Here is a 15,616-nt window from a genome sequence, read left to right as displayed (position 1 = left end):
TGTGAAGACTGGACCTAACTGAGCAAGGAGCAAGAAGAATGGACAGATGGCTCAGAGGTTAAGACACTTACCTGCAAAGCCTAAGGACCCAGGTTTGATTACCCAGTACCCACATAAAGCCAGATACACAAAGTGGTGCATGCATATGGAGTTCATTTACAGTGGCTGGATGCCCTGGCATGCCCATTCTCTCTTCTTGGAAATAAAACTTTTAAAAAGGAAAAGCTACAGACGGGTGTGGTGGCTCATGCCTTTAGTCCCAGCACTTGGAAGACAGAGGTAGAAGGATCCACTGCGAGTTCAAGGCCACCCCGAGTCTACCTAGGTGCATTGTGAATTTCAGGTCAGCCTGGGCTAGAGGAAGACCCTGCCTCGAAAAACAATAAACAAACAAACAAAAGAACCAGGCGGAGGCCAGGCATGGAGGCTCACACCTAAAATCCCAGCACTTGGGAGGCTGAGGTAGAAGGATTTTTGAGCTGGAGGCCAACCTGGGCTACGGAGTAAGTTCCAGGTTAGCCTGGGCTAGACTGAGACTATCTCAACCCTCCATTCCCGCCCCCTGCAAACAAACAAAAAAAAATAGTATGAGGCACCAACCTCAAGACATAGAACACGACCTTACGTAAGTAGTAAAGGAAGAAGCTAGGCTCAGGGCAGCTCTGGGGTCTCCAAGATCCCTCACGACAAGGGCACTGCTTCCTACTTCAGCGGGGCTCTGTGTCACCACCCTCAGTGCGGTGGCATGGAAACGGTCCTCCTCTTTCATCAAACCAGTCCAAAGTCCTGAGAGCCATGAGGCAAGGAGGCTGGCTTTGTGTTACTTCTGTTCCCTGAGAGGGAAACGGCTCGTTGCGCTCCCCGCTTACTCCTGAACAGCCTTCAAACCCATTCCCCGCTGCCAATGGTTACATCTGCCCCGTGCCACCCCACCGCCAAGGGTTGCTATGGAATATGGCGGCACTTGCGCATACCGTGTGACTTGCTCATGCAACAACCTTCCTTGAGAATGACACGAAGAAGAGCTCCTAGTCAAGGAGACGAGAGACCAAGGGACCTCCCAGCCTAGACCCACCTCCTAAGCCAGGGTCCCCCGCCCCAGAAGCCAGTCCCTGCTGCCGAAGGTAAGCACAGCGGCTCAGGCGGGGAGCGGGCCTGCCAACAAAGGAAAACAGATGAACGGGACGCCAATGGGCCTAGAAGCGGCATCTCATAGGCTCTAATTATGTTCGCTTTTAGCGTGAGAGGGCTCTAACTTGAAAAAAGGTCAAGTTTCTCGAAGACTCTATTTGCCAATATAATTTAATTGTTAAGACTAACACCCTAACATTTAATTAGGGTGCCAGTGTGAAAAAAATTAAAATCAGATTACGATTAAATGCTAATTAAGCAGAAGATGGAATGTGGCTAAGATTTCACAGCCCCGATAATTTGCATAGCTTATTAGCAAGCAGCGAGACAGCTAACACAAGAGTGTAAACTTGGGCATGGGCTTGCTTGTGCTCACGGGAGGCTGTCCTCACTGGGCCTTCGGGACCAGGTTACTGCCAGAGAGGCTACAGAGAGATTTTGCAAACTCAGATCAGAGCAGAACTGCCTCAGATTCCTCAGTGGTGGGACGTCCTAGGCCACAGGGGTCCACCGATCTGGGACAGTCCATCACCTTGCAACAGATATTAGCCTTTTAAAATTTTTATTTATTTATTTTTTGGTTTCTTGAAGTAGGGTATCACTCTGGCCAAGGCTCAGGCTTTTTTTTTTTTTAAAGTATTTTAATTAATTACTTCATTTACTTAGAGAGAGAATGGGCCAGGGCTTCCAGCCACTGCAAAAGAAATCCAGACACATGAGCTATCCTGTGCATCTGGTTCATGCGGGGCCTGGGGAATCGGACCCAGATCTTTTGGCTTTGCAGGAAAGGGCTTTAACTGCTAAGCCATCTCGCCAGCCCAATATCAGCCTTTTAAGAGCCCCTAAAAACATGCCTGCCCCTCTCAAAAGAAATGGAGGTTTGTAACTCCCCAAGGACAGCCGGGCAGGGTGGTATACGTCTATAGTCTCAGCACTCACTAGGCAGAGGCAGGAAAAGTGGTCACCAAATGCAGGCCACAGTGAGCAGCCCAGCAAGAGCTACACAGCTAGACCCTGTTTCAAAGAGAGAGCCCCCCTGTGCCCCCCCCCAAAAAAAAAACAAAATAAAAAATTAGGCCAGGCATGGTGGTGTATGTCTTTAATCCTAGCACTTGGGAGGGAAAAATAGGGTCAACATGAGTTCGGGGCCACCCTGAGAATACACAGTAAATTCCAAGTCATCCTATACCTTCACTGTCACCTCCTCAGGGACTGCACATTGCCTGCCTGAGCCCCTTTCCAACTGACACCCCCACCTTACTTTCTTCTAAATTCTTGTACTCCTGGAAATTATGAGGCTCGCCCGTGTGGCTCATCTCTTGTCCTCTCCTCCAGCACGGGACGTCCTGTCAGGTTTACTGATGTCCTGTCACAGAACCCAGGGCCTTTGCTGGCAGAGTGCTCCGAACTGTCACCAGTGGGGAAAGCTGCTGCCTGGACACCGCAGAGACGGAGGCCCACACAAGGCCTCCCTTGCTTCGGGCCGGATGCCCGCGGGCCGGTGCTTCACCCGAGCTGCAGCCAGAGCTCCCGGGCGCCGGGTCGCAGGAGCGGAGGGGGTAAGGCACCCCGCTCGGCTCGCCGAGAACTCACAGCAGGACGGGGCTGAAGAGCTCAGCATGAGGATCCTTCTGCCCCGCGCTCCAGTGACTCAGGGGAGACTCGTCTGGGTGTAAGGGAATTCCAGGGTTCGCCCTGTCACTCAGGGAACAGGTGATGCCTGGTCAGGCAGGACGCATGGAAGCACAAGGGACAGCAGGACGGCACTGTCTACCTCAGTCACCACTCTTGAGCAGGTCATGGCCTAAGAGTTGTGCTTTTCTACAAGAATTTTTTCCTGGTTTTTTTTTTTTTGTTTGTTTTTTTTAAGAAAAGCTATTTATTTGTGCACTTGTGCTTGTGACTGTGTATGGGTGTGCCAGGGTCTCCGGACGCTGCAAACAAATGCCCATCTAACTTTATGTGGGTGGCTGGGGAACTGAATCTGGGCTGGCAGGCTTTGTAAGCAAGTGGTTAAGTCCACTGAGCCATCTTCCAGCCACTCTCTTTTTTTTTTTTTTTTTTGAGACAGTCTCATTATATAGCCAAGGCTGACCTTGAACTTGAGAACCCCTGTTTCAGTCTTCTGAACTGCTAGGATTACCGAGGCGCACCACGCCTAGCAAGACCTATTCTTAAACTTATCTGTGTGTGTGTGTGTGTGTGTGTGTGTGTGTGTGTGTGTGTGTGTGCACGTGCCAGAGGACAACCTCGGGTGTCTTTCTACAGGTATTGCCTACTTAAAAAGAAAAACCAGGGCTGGAGAGATGGCTTAGTGGTTAAGCGCTTGCCTGTGAAGCCTAAGGACCCCGGTTTGAGGCTCGATTCCCCAGGTCCCACGTTAGCCAGATGCACAAGGGGGCGCACGCGTCTGGAGTTCGTTTGCAGAGGCTGGAAGCCCTGGCGCGCCCATTCTCTCTCTCTCCCTCTATCTGTCTTTCTCTCTGTGTCTGTCGCTCTCAAATAAATAAATAAATAAAAATACTTAAAAAAAAAAGAAAAGAAAAAGAAAAACCACAAGAAGCAGGGTCTCTAATCCAGGCGTAGTGGAGCACGCCTTTAATCTTAGCAACAACTACAAAAACAAACAAACAACAACAACAAAAAAAAAACAACCAGGGTCTCTCGCTGGCCTGAACGTCACCTCAGTAGGCTACACGAGCTGTCTAGTGAGCCCCACAGACCTGCCTGTCTCCACCTCCCCAGCACTGGGACGGCAAGCACAGGTAGCTTAGGCTGGCCTTGAACTTGCTATGTACCCAATCCTGGTTTTGCTGTCTGCCTCCCAAGTGCTGGGATTATAGACACTGAGTTTATATGGTGCTGGGGAATCAAGCCTTCGGCTTCGTGCGAGCTCAGCAGGCAGTCTACCTGCTGAGCTACATTCCTAGTCCCCTGGCTTCTTCATGTGAGTTCTGAGGATCAAACTGAGGGCCTCATGTTTGCAAGGCAGGTGCTCTGCCACGGAGCTACCTTCCCTGCACCCTGAGAGGCAGGAACCGTCACAACCCCAAGTTCATAACCAGGAAGTTAGAACTCAAGGTGCCCGTGTCACAGGCAGCAAAGGAGCCCAAGCCTACGTGAAAACCCCAAGTCACTGGGCACCCCCTAAGCCCTCCCTGCCCCTTCTAACACAGAGTCACTGCCCAATACCCTTGAATTAACATGAAACCAAATCAGGGGCATCCTCTACGAGGAACATGCACGGTCCAAGTGGCTCTCCAGTCCTGGGGTGGATGAGGGCCTCTTCTAACAGATACCCTTGCAATCTCCCAAGCACTTTTAACCCTGCACACAAACAGCCTGTCAGGGACACCTTTCCCGTGTTCAAGAGGGGCTGGCATGTTTCATCCTCTGGTTTCTGCCTGGCCCCCAGCTGTTCTGGGACGCCCTGACCAAAACCTGGCTGAGTCCTGTTTTGTTTTTTCTTTTTTAAATATTTTATATTTATTTGACAGAGAGCAAGAGGGAGAGGGACAGAAAAGGGGTGCATCAGTGCCTCTAGCCACTGCAAATAAACTCCAGATGCATGTGCCACCTTGTGCATCTGGCTAGCATAGGTCCCGGGGAATTGAACCTGGGTCCTTTTGCTTTCTAGGCAAACACCTTAACTGCTAAGCCACCCCTCCAGCCCAATCCTGGGTTTTGACTGAACTGCCACACTTCTCCAGGTTTCCTGCCTCATCTTCTCCATTGGGTTGAGCCCAATCAAGTCAGGCTGTGCCATAGGGCTGAGGCCCAGCAGTGCACCCAGGGCCTGGCACAGGGTACAAATGCTGTAATGCTAAGATACTTCCAAGGATCAAACACCCTGGTTTCTATAATGTAACTAGGCAGCTGGGTGCTCGGTTACTTTCAAAGTAACTGCTATCCCTTTATATGAAACCTGACCACAAATACGGCAGCCTATTTGTAACCTATTTTGAATTGCCACAGGTTAGAATTGGAAAAGGTTTAATTATTCTCCTAAAACTACTATGAATTATTTATGAAAACCATATAAAGAATAAAATGGACACTGATGAACAGAATTCTTGCTGTGGCAAGAAAGTTGGAAGCTGGAAAACAAGCAATTTTCTTAGGATGTGAATGTTTACTACTGTGCTCTCTTTTGGCAGAAACCGACAAACTGTCTTCAAAGGTCCGCTGCCTAGCAACTAAGTTCCTCTGAGTGGCTCAGGAGATACTAACTGTAGCTTTCTCTGGACAGTATGAAGGATGTTCAAAGCCCTCAGATAACCAACTTGCAGGCCACGAGTGCAAAGGCCCTGTTCTGTCTACAAGTAAGAATGACACCAGAAGAGATGACATGGCCCCAACCGGCTGCAGTTCCTTTTCCAGAGACACACAAGTGACGTTTCCTACACCTGCCTTCTGCAGTGGAGTAAGAGCCGAGTGAGGGGTGAGACACAGCAGTGTGACCTGTGACCGCAAGCTGAACATGTCGCTCTGGAGCCTTGCTTCTCGGGTTCCTTTTCTCAAGAGCGGAGCGGCTGGGTAACAAAGTCTTTGGAACCAAGAGAAGGTGGGGGTGTGGTGGGCTGCAGAGATGGCCCAGCAGTTCACGGCGCTTGCTTGCAAAGCCTGACGACCAGCCTAGGGTTGATTCTCCAGGACCTATGCAAAAAGCCGGATGCACCAAGTGGTGCATGTGTCTGCAGTTTGTTTTCGGTGTCAGGAGGCCCCAGCACACCTATACTCACTTTCTGTCTGTCTGTCTCTCTCTCAAATAAATAAACTTAAAAAAATGAGGCTTGGGCTGGAGAGATGGCTTAGTGGTTAAGCGCTTGCCTGTGAAGCCTAAGGACCCTGGTTCGAGGCTCGGTTCCCCAGGTCCCACGTTAGCCAGATGCACAAGGGGGCGCACGCGTCTGGAGTTCGTTTGCAGAGGCTGGAAGCCCTGGCGTGCCCATTCCCTCTCTCCCTCTATCTGTCTTTCTCTCTGTCTGTCATTCTCAAATAAATAAATAAAAAATGAACAAAAAATATTTTAAAAAAACGAGGCTTGATTACTTAGGAAAGACGGCAATTATCACTGTTATAAAATGTAATTATTTGGGGCTACAGATGTGGTTCAGTTGCTAGAGTTCTTGCCTAGCAGGAGGCACTGGGTGCAATCCCCAGGGCATGGCAGTGTAGATCTAGAATCCCAGCATTTGGGAGGAAGAAGCGGGAGGGCAGAAATTCATGGTTATCCTTGCCTACATAGTGAATTCAAGGATAGCCAGGGATGTACGAGTGCTGTTTCTAAAAACAAACAAAAACAAAACACCCACACACCCACACACACCATATTTACTTGTGCAATTACTTTTTTTTTTAATTTTTATTCGAGATAGAGATGGCGGGGGGGGATGGGCACGCCTGGGCCTCTAGCTACTACAAATGGATGAATGTGCCACCTTGGGCATCTGGCTTACATAGGTACTGGGGAATCAAAACTGGGTCCTTAGGCTTTGCAGGCAAGCGCCTTAACTGCTAAGCCATCCCTCCAGCCCAATTACTTCCTTAATGCCAATCTCCTCTAACAATGCAGCCACAGGAGACAGACATGGCATTCGTCCCTCATGTCCACTACCTTCACTGTCCCTGTTTTGTGGCACTCAGCTCCATCAGCACTCAGCCTACTTGAGATGCTTAGAGTTAGTGAATGAATGAACCCCAGGATTTGCCTGAAATACAGATCAAGTCAGGAACTTCCTGTTAGGCAGAGAGACAGGGAAGGGGCTGGGAGCTCAGAAATAGGTCCTGGTGGGGCTGCAGAGATGGCTTGGCGGTTAAGCCCTTTGCCTGTGAAACCAAAGGACCCAGGTTTGACTACCCAGTACCCACATAAAGCCAGATGCACAAGGGGCACATGAGTCTGGAGTTTGTTCGCAGTGGCTAGAGGCCCTGGCGTGCCCATTATCTCTCTGTTTCTCCTCTCTCTGCTTACAAATAAATAAATAAAATTTAAAAAAAAAAAAAAAAAAGGTCCTAGTCACTGTCCCAAAGCAAATGGAAATGGCTTTGGCCAAGACTGTATCTCTTTGATCTCTGTCCACAGCAAGAGAAGTAGACTCCCTCTGCCCCAGGAAGATCTGCGGGCCTGTCTTGAACCCTCCTGCATCACAGCTGGGCTAATGCCCACAATGCTTTACCTACAGCCCGGCTGAATTCCTGCTGCCCTCATCTTATGGATGCGCAGCCTGGGGCTCGACGGTAAAAGCTCTCATTTAAAGCCTTCATCGTTTTTCAATGACTCCACTACTCACTGCCCACAAACCAGCCGGACATACAGTGCATCTTCTCTGGGCTACAGCCTGAGAATATCTCAGGCAGACACAAGCTTGCGGTGGAAACCAGGCACGCCATACCAGACAAGGGCTCAGGGCACGCTCACCCTCGGCCCAGCAGAGCTTCAACCTACCACTCAGCTGAGTCAGACGCTTACAACAAACAAACAAAAACCCTCAACGCCTCTCATTTTCATGAGGATAACAGCACTTCCTGCTCTTAAAGAGAATTTATTACACACATTTCTTTTGCAAGACAAGTCCCAGAGGCCAGAAGGCTTTTCCAGCTGGCAGGAATAGCTGTATTTCCGACTCCACTAGAAACGGATTTGGCCTCCTCATGCCCAGGCCAGAGTGAGTTTCAGAGTGCAGGCTCCAGACCTGGCAGAAAAGTCGCCCCTCACAACCTGCCCGGCAGGATACCAGGACAATGCTGGTGGGCTAGGTGGAACTCTGGCTCAAAAGTACAGGAACGAGCCTAGGGTACTGTCTTGCGTTCTCCGGTTTTCTTTCTCAAGCTTGTGGGCATCTTGTATGTTATGATGACACATGCCACCACCATCTTGATATTTTAAAATATTTATTCTTATTTATGTATAGAGACAGAAAGAGAAAGAGAGCGAGAGAGAATGGGCGCACCAGGGCCTCCAGCCACTGCAAACTAACTCCAGATGCATGCACCACCTTGTACGTCTGGCTTTCGTGGGACCTGTAGAATTGAACCTGGATCCTTAGACTTCGCAGACAAGCACCTTAACTGCTAAGCCATCTCTCTCCAGCCCTTGATTTGTTTTGAGGCAAAGTGGTCTTTAGCCCAGGCTGGACTCACGCTCCCTATGTGGCTGGGAATGACCTCAAACCTCCAATCCTTTTTCCTTTACCTCCTGAATGCTGAATTTCAGGTGTACCACCACCACAGCCTATTTATGCAGTGCTGGGGATTCATACCAGGGCTTCATGTATGCTAGATAAGCATTTTATCAACTAAGCTACATCCCCAACACACACACACACACAAAAAAAAAAACCTATTTTTTTTGTTTTTTTAGACTTTGGGATTGACCCTAAGGCCTTAAATACTAGGCGAGCATTCTACCACTGAGCTGGATCCCTAGCTCGTCACTCTTAAACTTTTTTTTTTTTTAAGTTTTGGGTCTCACTCTAGCCCAGGCTGACCCGGAATTCACACCAGTCTCAGGGGTGGCCTCAAACTCATGGCGATCCTCCTACCTCAGCTTCCTGAGTGCTGGGATTAAAGGCGTGTGCCACCATGCCTGGTTGGTGCTCATCACTCTTGATGTAAAACATCTTATTTCAAACCTCTGGGTAACATCTTTACTCTTCCAGAATGCTTCTTTTATTTATTTATTGTGTAATTTTGAGCCCTTACAATCTGGCCATCTCACCATCATTTTCTCATTTTTTTTTAAAGTTTTGTTCATATGCTTGAGACCCTACCTCAAAAAAACAAACATACAAAAGCATGAGTCAGGCTGCAAAGCTGGGGGAGAGAGACCCTTACATGGGAACTCTGGGGTCCAATGGGTCAGGGAACATGCCTTTGCTGACGTGTCTTCACAGCTCTCTCCCAGGCCCGTTCCTGAGGACATGGAGCCGAGCAACCTGAAAAGCCCCTGCAGAGGGCACAACAGCCCTGTCCCCTCCTCTAGGGACACACTCACTCCCAACAGGGTCTCCTGAGGGGCTAGCAGTTGGGCTCCAATGCCTATCCCCTCCCCACCCCCATTCCGGAGCCACCCATACTCATTCCCCATCAGGATCTCCAGCTTCTCCTGACCACCCTGACTCCCTGCCTTGCTCACTGCTGGGACTTCCTCCACCCACAGGCTCCGGGTCTCAGGAAGACAGTCACGTCCTCAGGGCCCGGGACCTTGAGGCTCAGAGAGCAGAGTCCTTTGTTAAGGATCACAGAGCTCATCAATGGTGCCCCTAGCAGACACATTCCATGAAGCACCTGCATCCTGCTAACAACCAGAGGGCATGCTCCTCCCCCACCCCTGAGCTCACCCTCCGAGGCGCTCAAACCACTACTGTAACTCAGCAGCCCCTGGTCCCTGGTTTGCCCACTGGCTGACTTCTGGAGCTGCTTCCTGAGCCAGGCATGGGGCACACACACACCTTTAATTCCACTGAGGAAGCTGTGGTAGCAGGCTCACAGGGAGTTTGAGGGCAGCCTGAGCTGCAGGGTGAGTTCCAGAGCAGCCTGGGCTAGGATGAAACCTTACTTTGAAAAATCAACAACGATAAAAACCACAGCTTCCTACCCCAAGACTGAGTCTGCCCCCCCCCGCCCCGCTGCTTGGTCTGCTCTTTTACCTGCCTCCTGCCCTAGGGTCTGCAGAAGATACAACCTCTTTCATAAACCATAGCCCTGGCCTCTAGGTTGCTTCCAGAAACATCCTTCACACCCCAGGCAGATCTCTGGCTCATATGAAACTGTTCCTTAGCACCTGTAAGAGGGGGGCGGGAAATCAGCCCCTACTCAGACAGCCCAGAAGCTAGTTACAGCCTCCACAGTCAGCCTCCCAAGAAGCCTTTAGGGAGCAACAAGCCAGGAACCCTATCTTAAGCAAATGAAGGGGACTCCTAGCCTGGCTGCCCAGCAGGAAGGCTTTTATTTACTGGAGAACAGGTAGGCTGACTCCTTCACACCATTTAAATCAGAATACCAGGGATGCAGCTGGAGGAAGGGCGGGTATTCACAGGCAAGAGAACGTCAGTCTGAAATGTCCAGAGAAGGGCTCCACAAAGGATTAAAGCCAAGAATGCCTATGTTGTTTGGTGAGATTGACCAGGCCTGAGCCCTAAGGCTCTAGCAGAATTTACACAATAATACCAGCTCCCCAGGCCAGGCCTTCTCCTCCTAGGGGATTTAAGGGCCAAGGGTCAGATTTCAGATTTCGACACAGGTGGGCCTAAATGAGGAAGGCAGCTGGCTGAGAAGTGGGATTGGCCCCACCCTTTCCTTTCAGGGCCTCAAGGATTCTGAGCAAACTTTAGAATTTCACCAAAAACCCCAACTCCTTTCCCCAGGCCTCCTAGGGCCAGTCCCTTCAAAGCTCAGCACCGAGACAAGCTCCCCACTGGGTAAAGGACGGCGGGGAAGCCCAGCCTGAAGGCCGCACTCAGCCCTGTCCAGGGTCCTGACTCCTGGTCAGTACTCTTATGGGCCACGGGTCTCCTTGGTGTTCAGAGTCCTCCTTGGTGTGCAGTTTTGAGGGGCACTGCAAAGACTGTGTGTCTTGCCTAAACCCACCCCCAGCCATCCCACAGTGGTGGGGCTTACCACAAGCCCACTTTGGTGCGACGCCCAGTCCTCAGATCTACCACCCTGCCTCGGAGCACGCTGACGAGACACAGCGAACTATAGATGTCAGACAGTTTTTGCACCGTCGGCCACCGAGCCCCAGCCCACGCCCGCCACGATGGACCATCAAAGCTCTCTGCTCCCAGCCCTTTCGCCAAGAGCAGAGCAATTTCGTGTAAATACTCCGCAGCCAATTCCTCGCTGTCTTCTCTACCCTCTCATGAGACAAATCATTTGGAAGCTTTCATTGATGGTTTTTTTTTCTGCCCACCATAACTCAGGATTTATGCGGGTCATGGCTCACCGTCCTCACTTAGAGGATGAGGGAAACCTTGCAGGCTACTCTCCAACCCTACTGTGGGAGGAAAAGCTTGCCCTTGGCTGTAGTTCAAGGCCGGGTGTACGTCTCAGTCCTCCTGGCTAGACCTCCGAGCCACCTGCAGGAGCTCCCAGTCTGGGGCCTGGGCCATGGGTGGCCACTCCCCAGTGAGGCCCTGAGCGACGATTCAACTCTATTTTTAGGTACACAGGCTCTGGGCTGGAAAACCCAAGAGGCAGGGCAGTTTTCTGTCCCATGCAAATTGTTCTTTCTTAGCCTCACAGACACCTGTTTCCTCCCAGCCAGAGATGGGTCCCAGTGTAGGAGGCAGCCCCTCTCCCACCTACCTTCGGGAGGAGGAGGGGAAGGACAGTCAGGGAAAGAACCAAGGAGTTCTCCACACAACTCCAATCCACAAGAAGCAGGATTCTCTGAACCAGGACCCTCATGTCCCAAACAGGCACGAAAGTTCCCCTCCCAGGACTAGGAAGGCCACATCAAGGTGGCTACTGATTTACACACTCAGCAACAGCAGGACTGGGAAGGAGCCATCTCATATAGCCATGAAGAGGCAGGGCCTCCCAAGGCCCCTCCTGCCTTTGGCTTCCTCGACTGCACTTGGCATACTCCATCTTCCCACAGAGCATAGCTAATTCAGGAGAGCAGAAATTGGAGGTCATGAGCTGGAGGGATGGCTTAGTGGCTAAAGCATTTGTTTGCAAAACCAAAGGACCTTGGTTCCATTCCCTAGGACCCAAGTAAGCCAGATGGACAAGGGGATGCATGTATCTGGTGTTCATTTGCAGTGGCTGGAGGCCCTGGTGCGTCCACGTTCTCTCTCAAATAAATAAGTATAAATATAAATAAATGTTCTTAATAAAGAAATGTCCATTAAAAGAAGAAGTCGGAGGTTATCAGAAGGAGATATCCCATCTCCCAGATATGATATGAAAGGAGACTAGAGATATCAGAGCCATGGTTCCCTCCTGTAAGAGTCAATCTAAGGGAATCTGTCAGTCACTCACTGGTCAAGAGATCAACCCTTGTGTGAACATACAAAGAAGCAGGAAAATAGTTATCCCCTTAATGAGCTGAAACACTCCAACCTCGGAAGCCCTCCTCTGTGCAGTCTCTGACAGACCCTCATTGCTGAAGCTGCACACTTCTCTGAGCTCTCTCAGTCTCCCCCCCCCCCCACTTTCTTTCTCTTAAAAAAAAAAAAATATAGCCGGAGCCGGGCGTGGTGGCGCATGCCTTTAATCCCAGCACTCGGGAGGCAGAGGTAGGAGGATCACCGTGAGTTTGAGGCCACCTTGAGACTACATAGTTAATTCCAGGTCAGCCTGGACCAGAGTGAGACCCTACCTCAAAAAAAAAAATACACATACATACACACACACACACACACACACACACACACACACGTATATTTGAGGGGGGAGAGAAAGAGGGAACATGGGTGCCAGGGGCGCCTGCCACTGCAAATGAAACTCCAGATGTTCCCTCTTGTGGGTACTGGGGAATTGAACCCAGGCCATCAGGCTTTGAGCTATCTCTCTATAGCCCCATCTTCCTCTTTTTCGAATGCTTGCCAAAGTCCTAGGTATGTTCGCCTGACACTTCGGGGCTTGACTTTTCTACCTCCTACTCAGTCCATCTCCCTTGCCTTACTTCACTTTATGAGACAAGGACTCAGCAGCACTAACAACTTACAACCCTCCCTCCCCTTCAGCCCAGCATCCCACCCTTCACCCCACGCCCCACTTGAAAGCATCACTCCATCTCCAACCAACCCATGGGGGGGAAGGACAGAGGGTCCCACCCCACCACCCAAGGGAAGAGTCCTAAAGCAGAAGGCAAGGGAGAGTCCTTTTGCAAACGAAAGGTTTTGGGGAAGACCACCTTCAATACTTATATAGGAAGACCATCCCAAATACACATACAAGGGCGGGCTAAGCGAGTGGCGCTGCATTGCCCTCGTGGTAAGCAAGAAAAGAAAGCGGGTGTGGCTTGGTAAAAAGACACCCTCCCAGACCACACCAAGGGCTTTGCAGCAGAATTTTCAGGACCTGGCTCCTCGGCAGGCTGCAGAACAGTGTGAAGAACCAGGTTGGAAACGGCCACCTCTCAAAGCTCATGCAGCCCCATCTGTGCCAAAGGCCTCTTCTATGCCTAGTGGCATCACAGTGAAGACCTACGAGGAGCAGTAAGGCCCCACCATGTGAGTTCTGGGGACCACAGGAAGTGGGGTCTAATCTTCACAGAGTGTTTCCCACTCGTCAGGTCAAAGCAAGGAGGACTTGAAATGCATATGAAACATCATGGGCGTGTGCACGGAATCCCAAGGCTAAGGACTCCATCCTTCGGGGCACCGACAAACCATAGCCTCTAATGTTCTAAAATGCTTTTGAATTTTACCCCATTGCCAACACCCAACTCCAAGCCATCAGGCAACTGCAAACAGTCCTTTCCAGAGCAGCCAGTGGGACTTCTTATTAAAACAGCAGACCATGGGGATGGCGGTCAGTTGGTGGAGCCCTTGCCTAGCAGGCTCTAGTCTTTGAGTTCAACCCCCAGCACTGCACAATGCCCACTTGTAATCCCAGCACTTGAGACACAGGAGGGAAGGTAAGAAGTTCAAGGTTGCCCTTGGCTACATAGTGAGTTCAAGGCCAGCCTGGGCTGCATGAGATTTTATCTTAAAAAAAAAAAAAATCCAAAAACCAAAACCAAACCATCAGACTAAATCGCCACCTGGTTTACGATCACTCTGTGTATCAGGTCAGCAGAAGCCACTTCCCATCAAGCTACAAGGCTTAGATGAACTGGCCTTCCCATCTATTCGCCCCGACACTGCCCCGGCCATGGCGGCACTGGGCGTAGGTGGTCTGCCGGGCACGCTGAGCCTCCACACGCCTTTGCTCACTCCCCACAGTTATCTGCTCCAGGCACACCCCCCCCCAACTTCTGCCTCTTCCTCCCGGAAGCGTGCAGCTACCCACCTCCGAAGGCTTCTTTTCGTTCTGCCGGGGCCAGCCTGGCTTGCTGCTGCTGGCCAGTTTGGAGCATCTTGACGCAGATGTAGATGTAGCGTGACCTGCAGAGAAGACAGACCACGAGGAGCCTCGGAGGGCCAAGAGCACCTCGCACTCGGGGCTGACGCTGGGAAAAGCCTCGAGGGCGCCTGTCCGGTCCTGGTGGTGGCCTCGCACAGACATAGGCTTCCTCCTGCACCGAGGAGATCTAGACAAGGCTTTGGTGCCCAGTCTCCAGCCTGTTGCGGGTTAGCTGTCTCCTGGCATTTCAGAATATGTAGGGGGAAATGGGGATCTGAAAGGACTCGGACCACCAGGCATGAGACCTAGCCCCGACTCCTACCCATCTGTCACCGCAGGACTTAGGATATTTTTGTTTCTGTTGTTTGAGACTGGGTCTTGCTATGTGGCCCAGGCTAGCCTCAAACTCACTGATCCTCCTGCCTCAGCATCTTTAGTGCTGTGATTATAAACCTCAGCTTTGTTGAAGTGTGGCACTCAAGAAGGACAACGTGTTCTTCAGCTAAAAATAAATAAAAGACTAAAATAAAATAAAAATCCTCCATTTGGGGGCTGGAGAAATGGCTTAGCAGTTAAGGTGTTTGCCTATGAAGCCAAAGAACCCAGGTTCGATTCCCCAGGACCCATGTAAGTCAGATGCACAAGGGGTGCATGCATCTGGAGTTCATTTGCAATGGCTGGAGGCCCCGACATGCCCATTCTCTCTGAGTCTCTCTTCTCTCTCTCTGCTTGCAAATAAATAAACAAAAAGGGGAAAAAAAAATCCTCGGTTTGCTTTTTATGAGGGTGCTAAGGATAGTCTGGTTAAGTGTACCTCAAAAGTCCAAGTGGGTCAGCTATGGTGGTGCACACCTTTAGTCCCAGCACTCAGGAGGCAGAGGTAGGAGGATCACCATGAGTGACACTCCCGTAATCCCAGCACTCAGAAAGTGAAGGCGGCAGGATCAGGAGTTCAAGGCCATCTTTAGCTACACAGCAAGGTGAGTCCAGCCTGGATGACATAAGCCCCAGTGTCAAGAAAACCAACTACGCAAACAACAAGGTCCTGGTCCCCAACGTGGTGCTGATGGGAGGTGCTGTGGCTCTTTAGGACCTGGAACCTTAGGGGAGTGCTTTGGGTCATTGGGGCCAATAAATCACGAGCTGCAGTCTTCAAAACTGTAAGCTAAGAAAGCCTAGCTATACAGTGTTGCGCACTGAGAGGGAAGGAGTCAATCCTAGCCCTGGAATCCTAGCCCAGCCCCCGCCGCTGGTGCTCCAGGGCTCATGCGCACTAAGGTTAGAAGTGGAGGACACAGTTCTTGGATCGACTACGCCAGGCCCAGAGCAGCTGGAGGCTGTCATCTCTGCTGCAGGGAGGGGGACCGGATCTAGGCTGGACAGACATGGAGGACGTGAGCAACTACGACCTGGAGCTAGGCAAGGGCTAGAACACATCTGCCTTCTAACCCCGGGGGGCTGTGGACTT

The 15,616-nt window shown here is 50.8% G+C and overlaps 1 protein-coding gene across 6 annotated transcripts in view; it reads right to left on the bottom strand.

Moving 5' to 3' along the window:
- The window catches only part of Jade2 (jade family PHD finger 2), a 55,282-nt gene that overhangs the window by 26,788 nt on the left and 12,878 nt on the right, over positions 1–15,616 (bottom strand). For 5 of the 6 annotated variants that reach the window (XM_004666558.2, XM_045151903.1, XM_045151900.1 and 2 more), the window contains one exon: positions 14,095–14,189. In XM_004666558.2, the coding sequence (XP_004666615.2) occupies positions 14,095–14,189 (95 nt within the window). Of the gene's footprint in view, positions 1–14,094; positions 14,190–14,962; positions 15,054–15,616 lie in introns of those variants that run through there. The other variant, XM_045151902.1, reaches the window with a different exon arrangement.

Source organism: Jaculus jaculus, chromosome 6 (assembly GCF_020740685.1).
Source record: "Jaculus jaculus isolate mJacJac1 chromosome 6, mJacJac1.mat.Y.cur, whole genome shotgun sequence".
Taxonomy (NCBI): domain Eukaryota; kingdom Metazoa; phylum Chordata; class Mammalia; order Rodentia; family Dipodidae; genus Jaculus; species Jaculus jaculus.
Note: the sequence above shows the minus strand (reverse complement) of the source record. Positions and strands in the feature narration are given on the sequence as shown.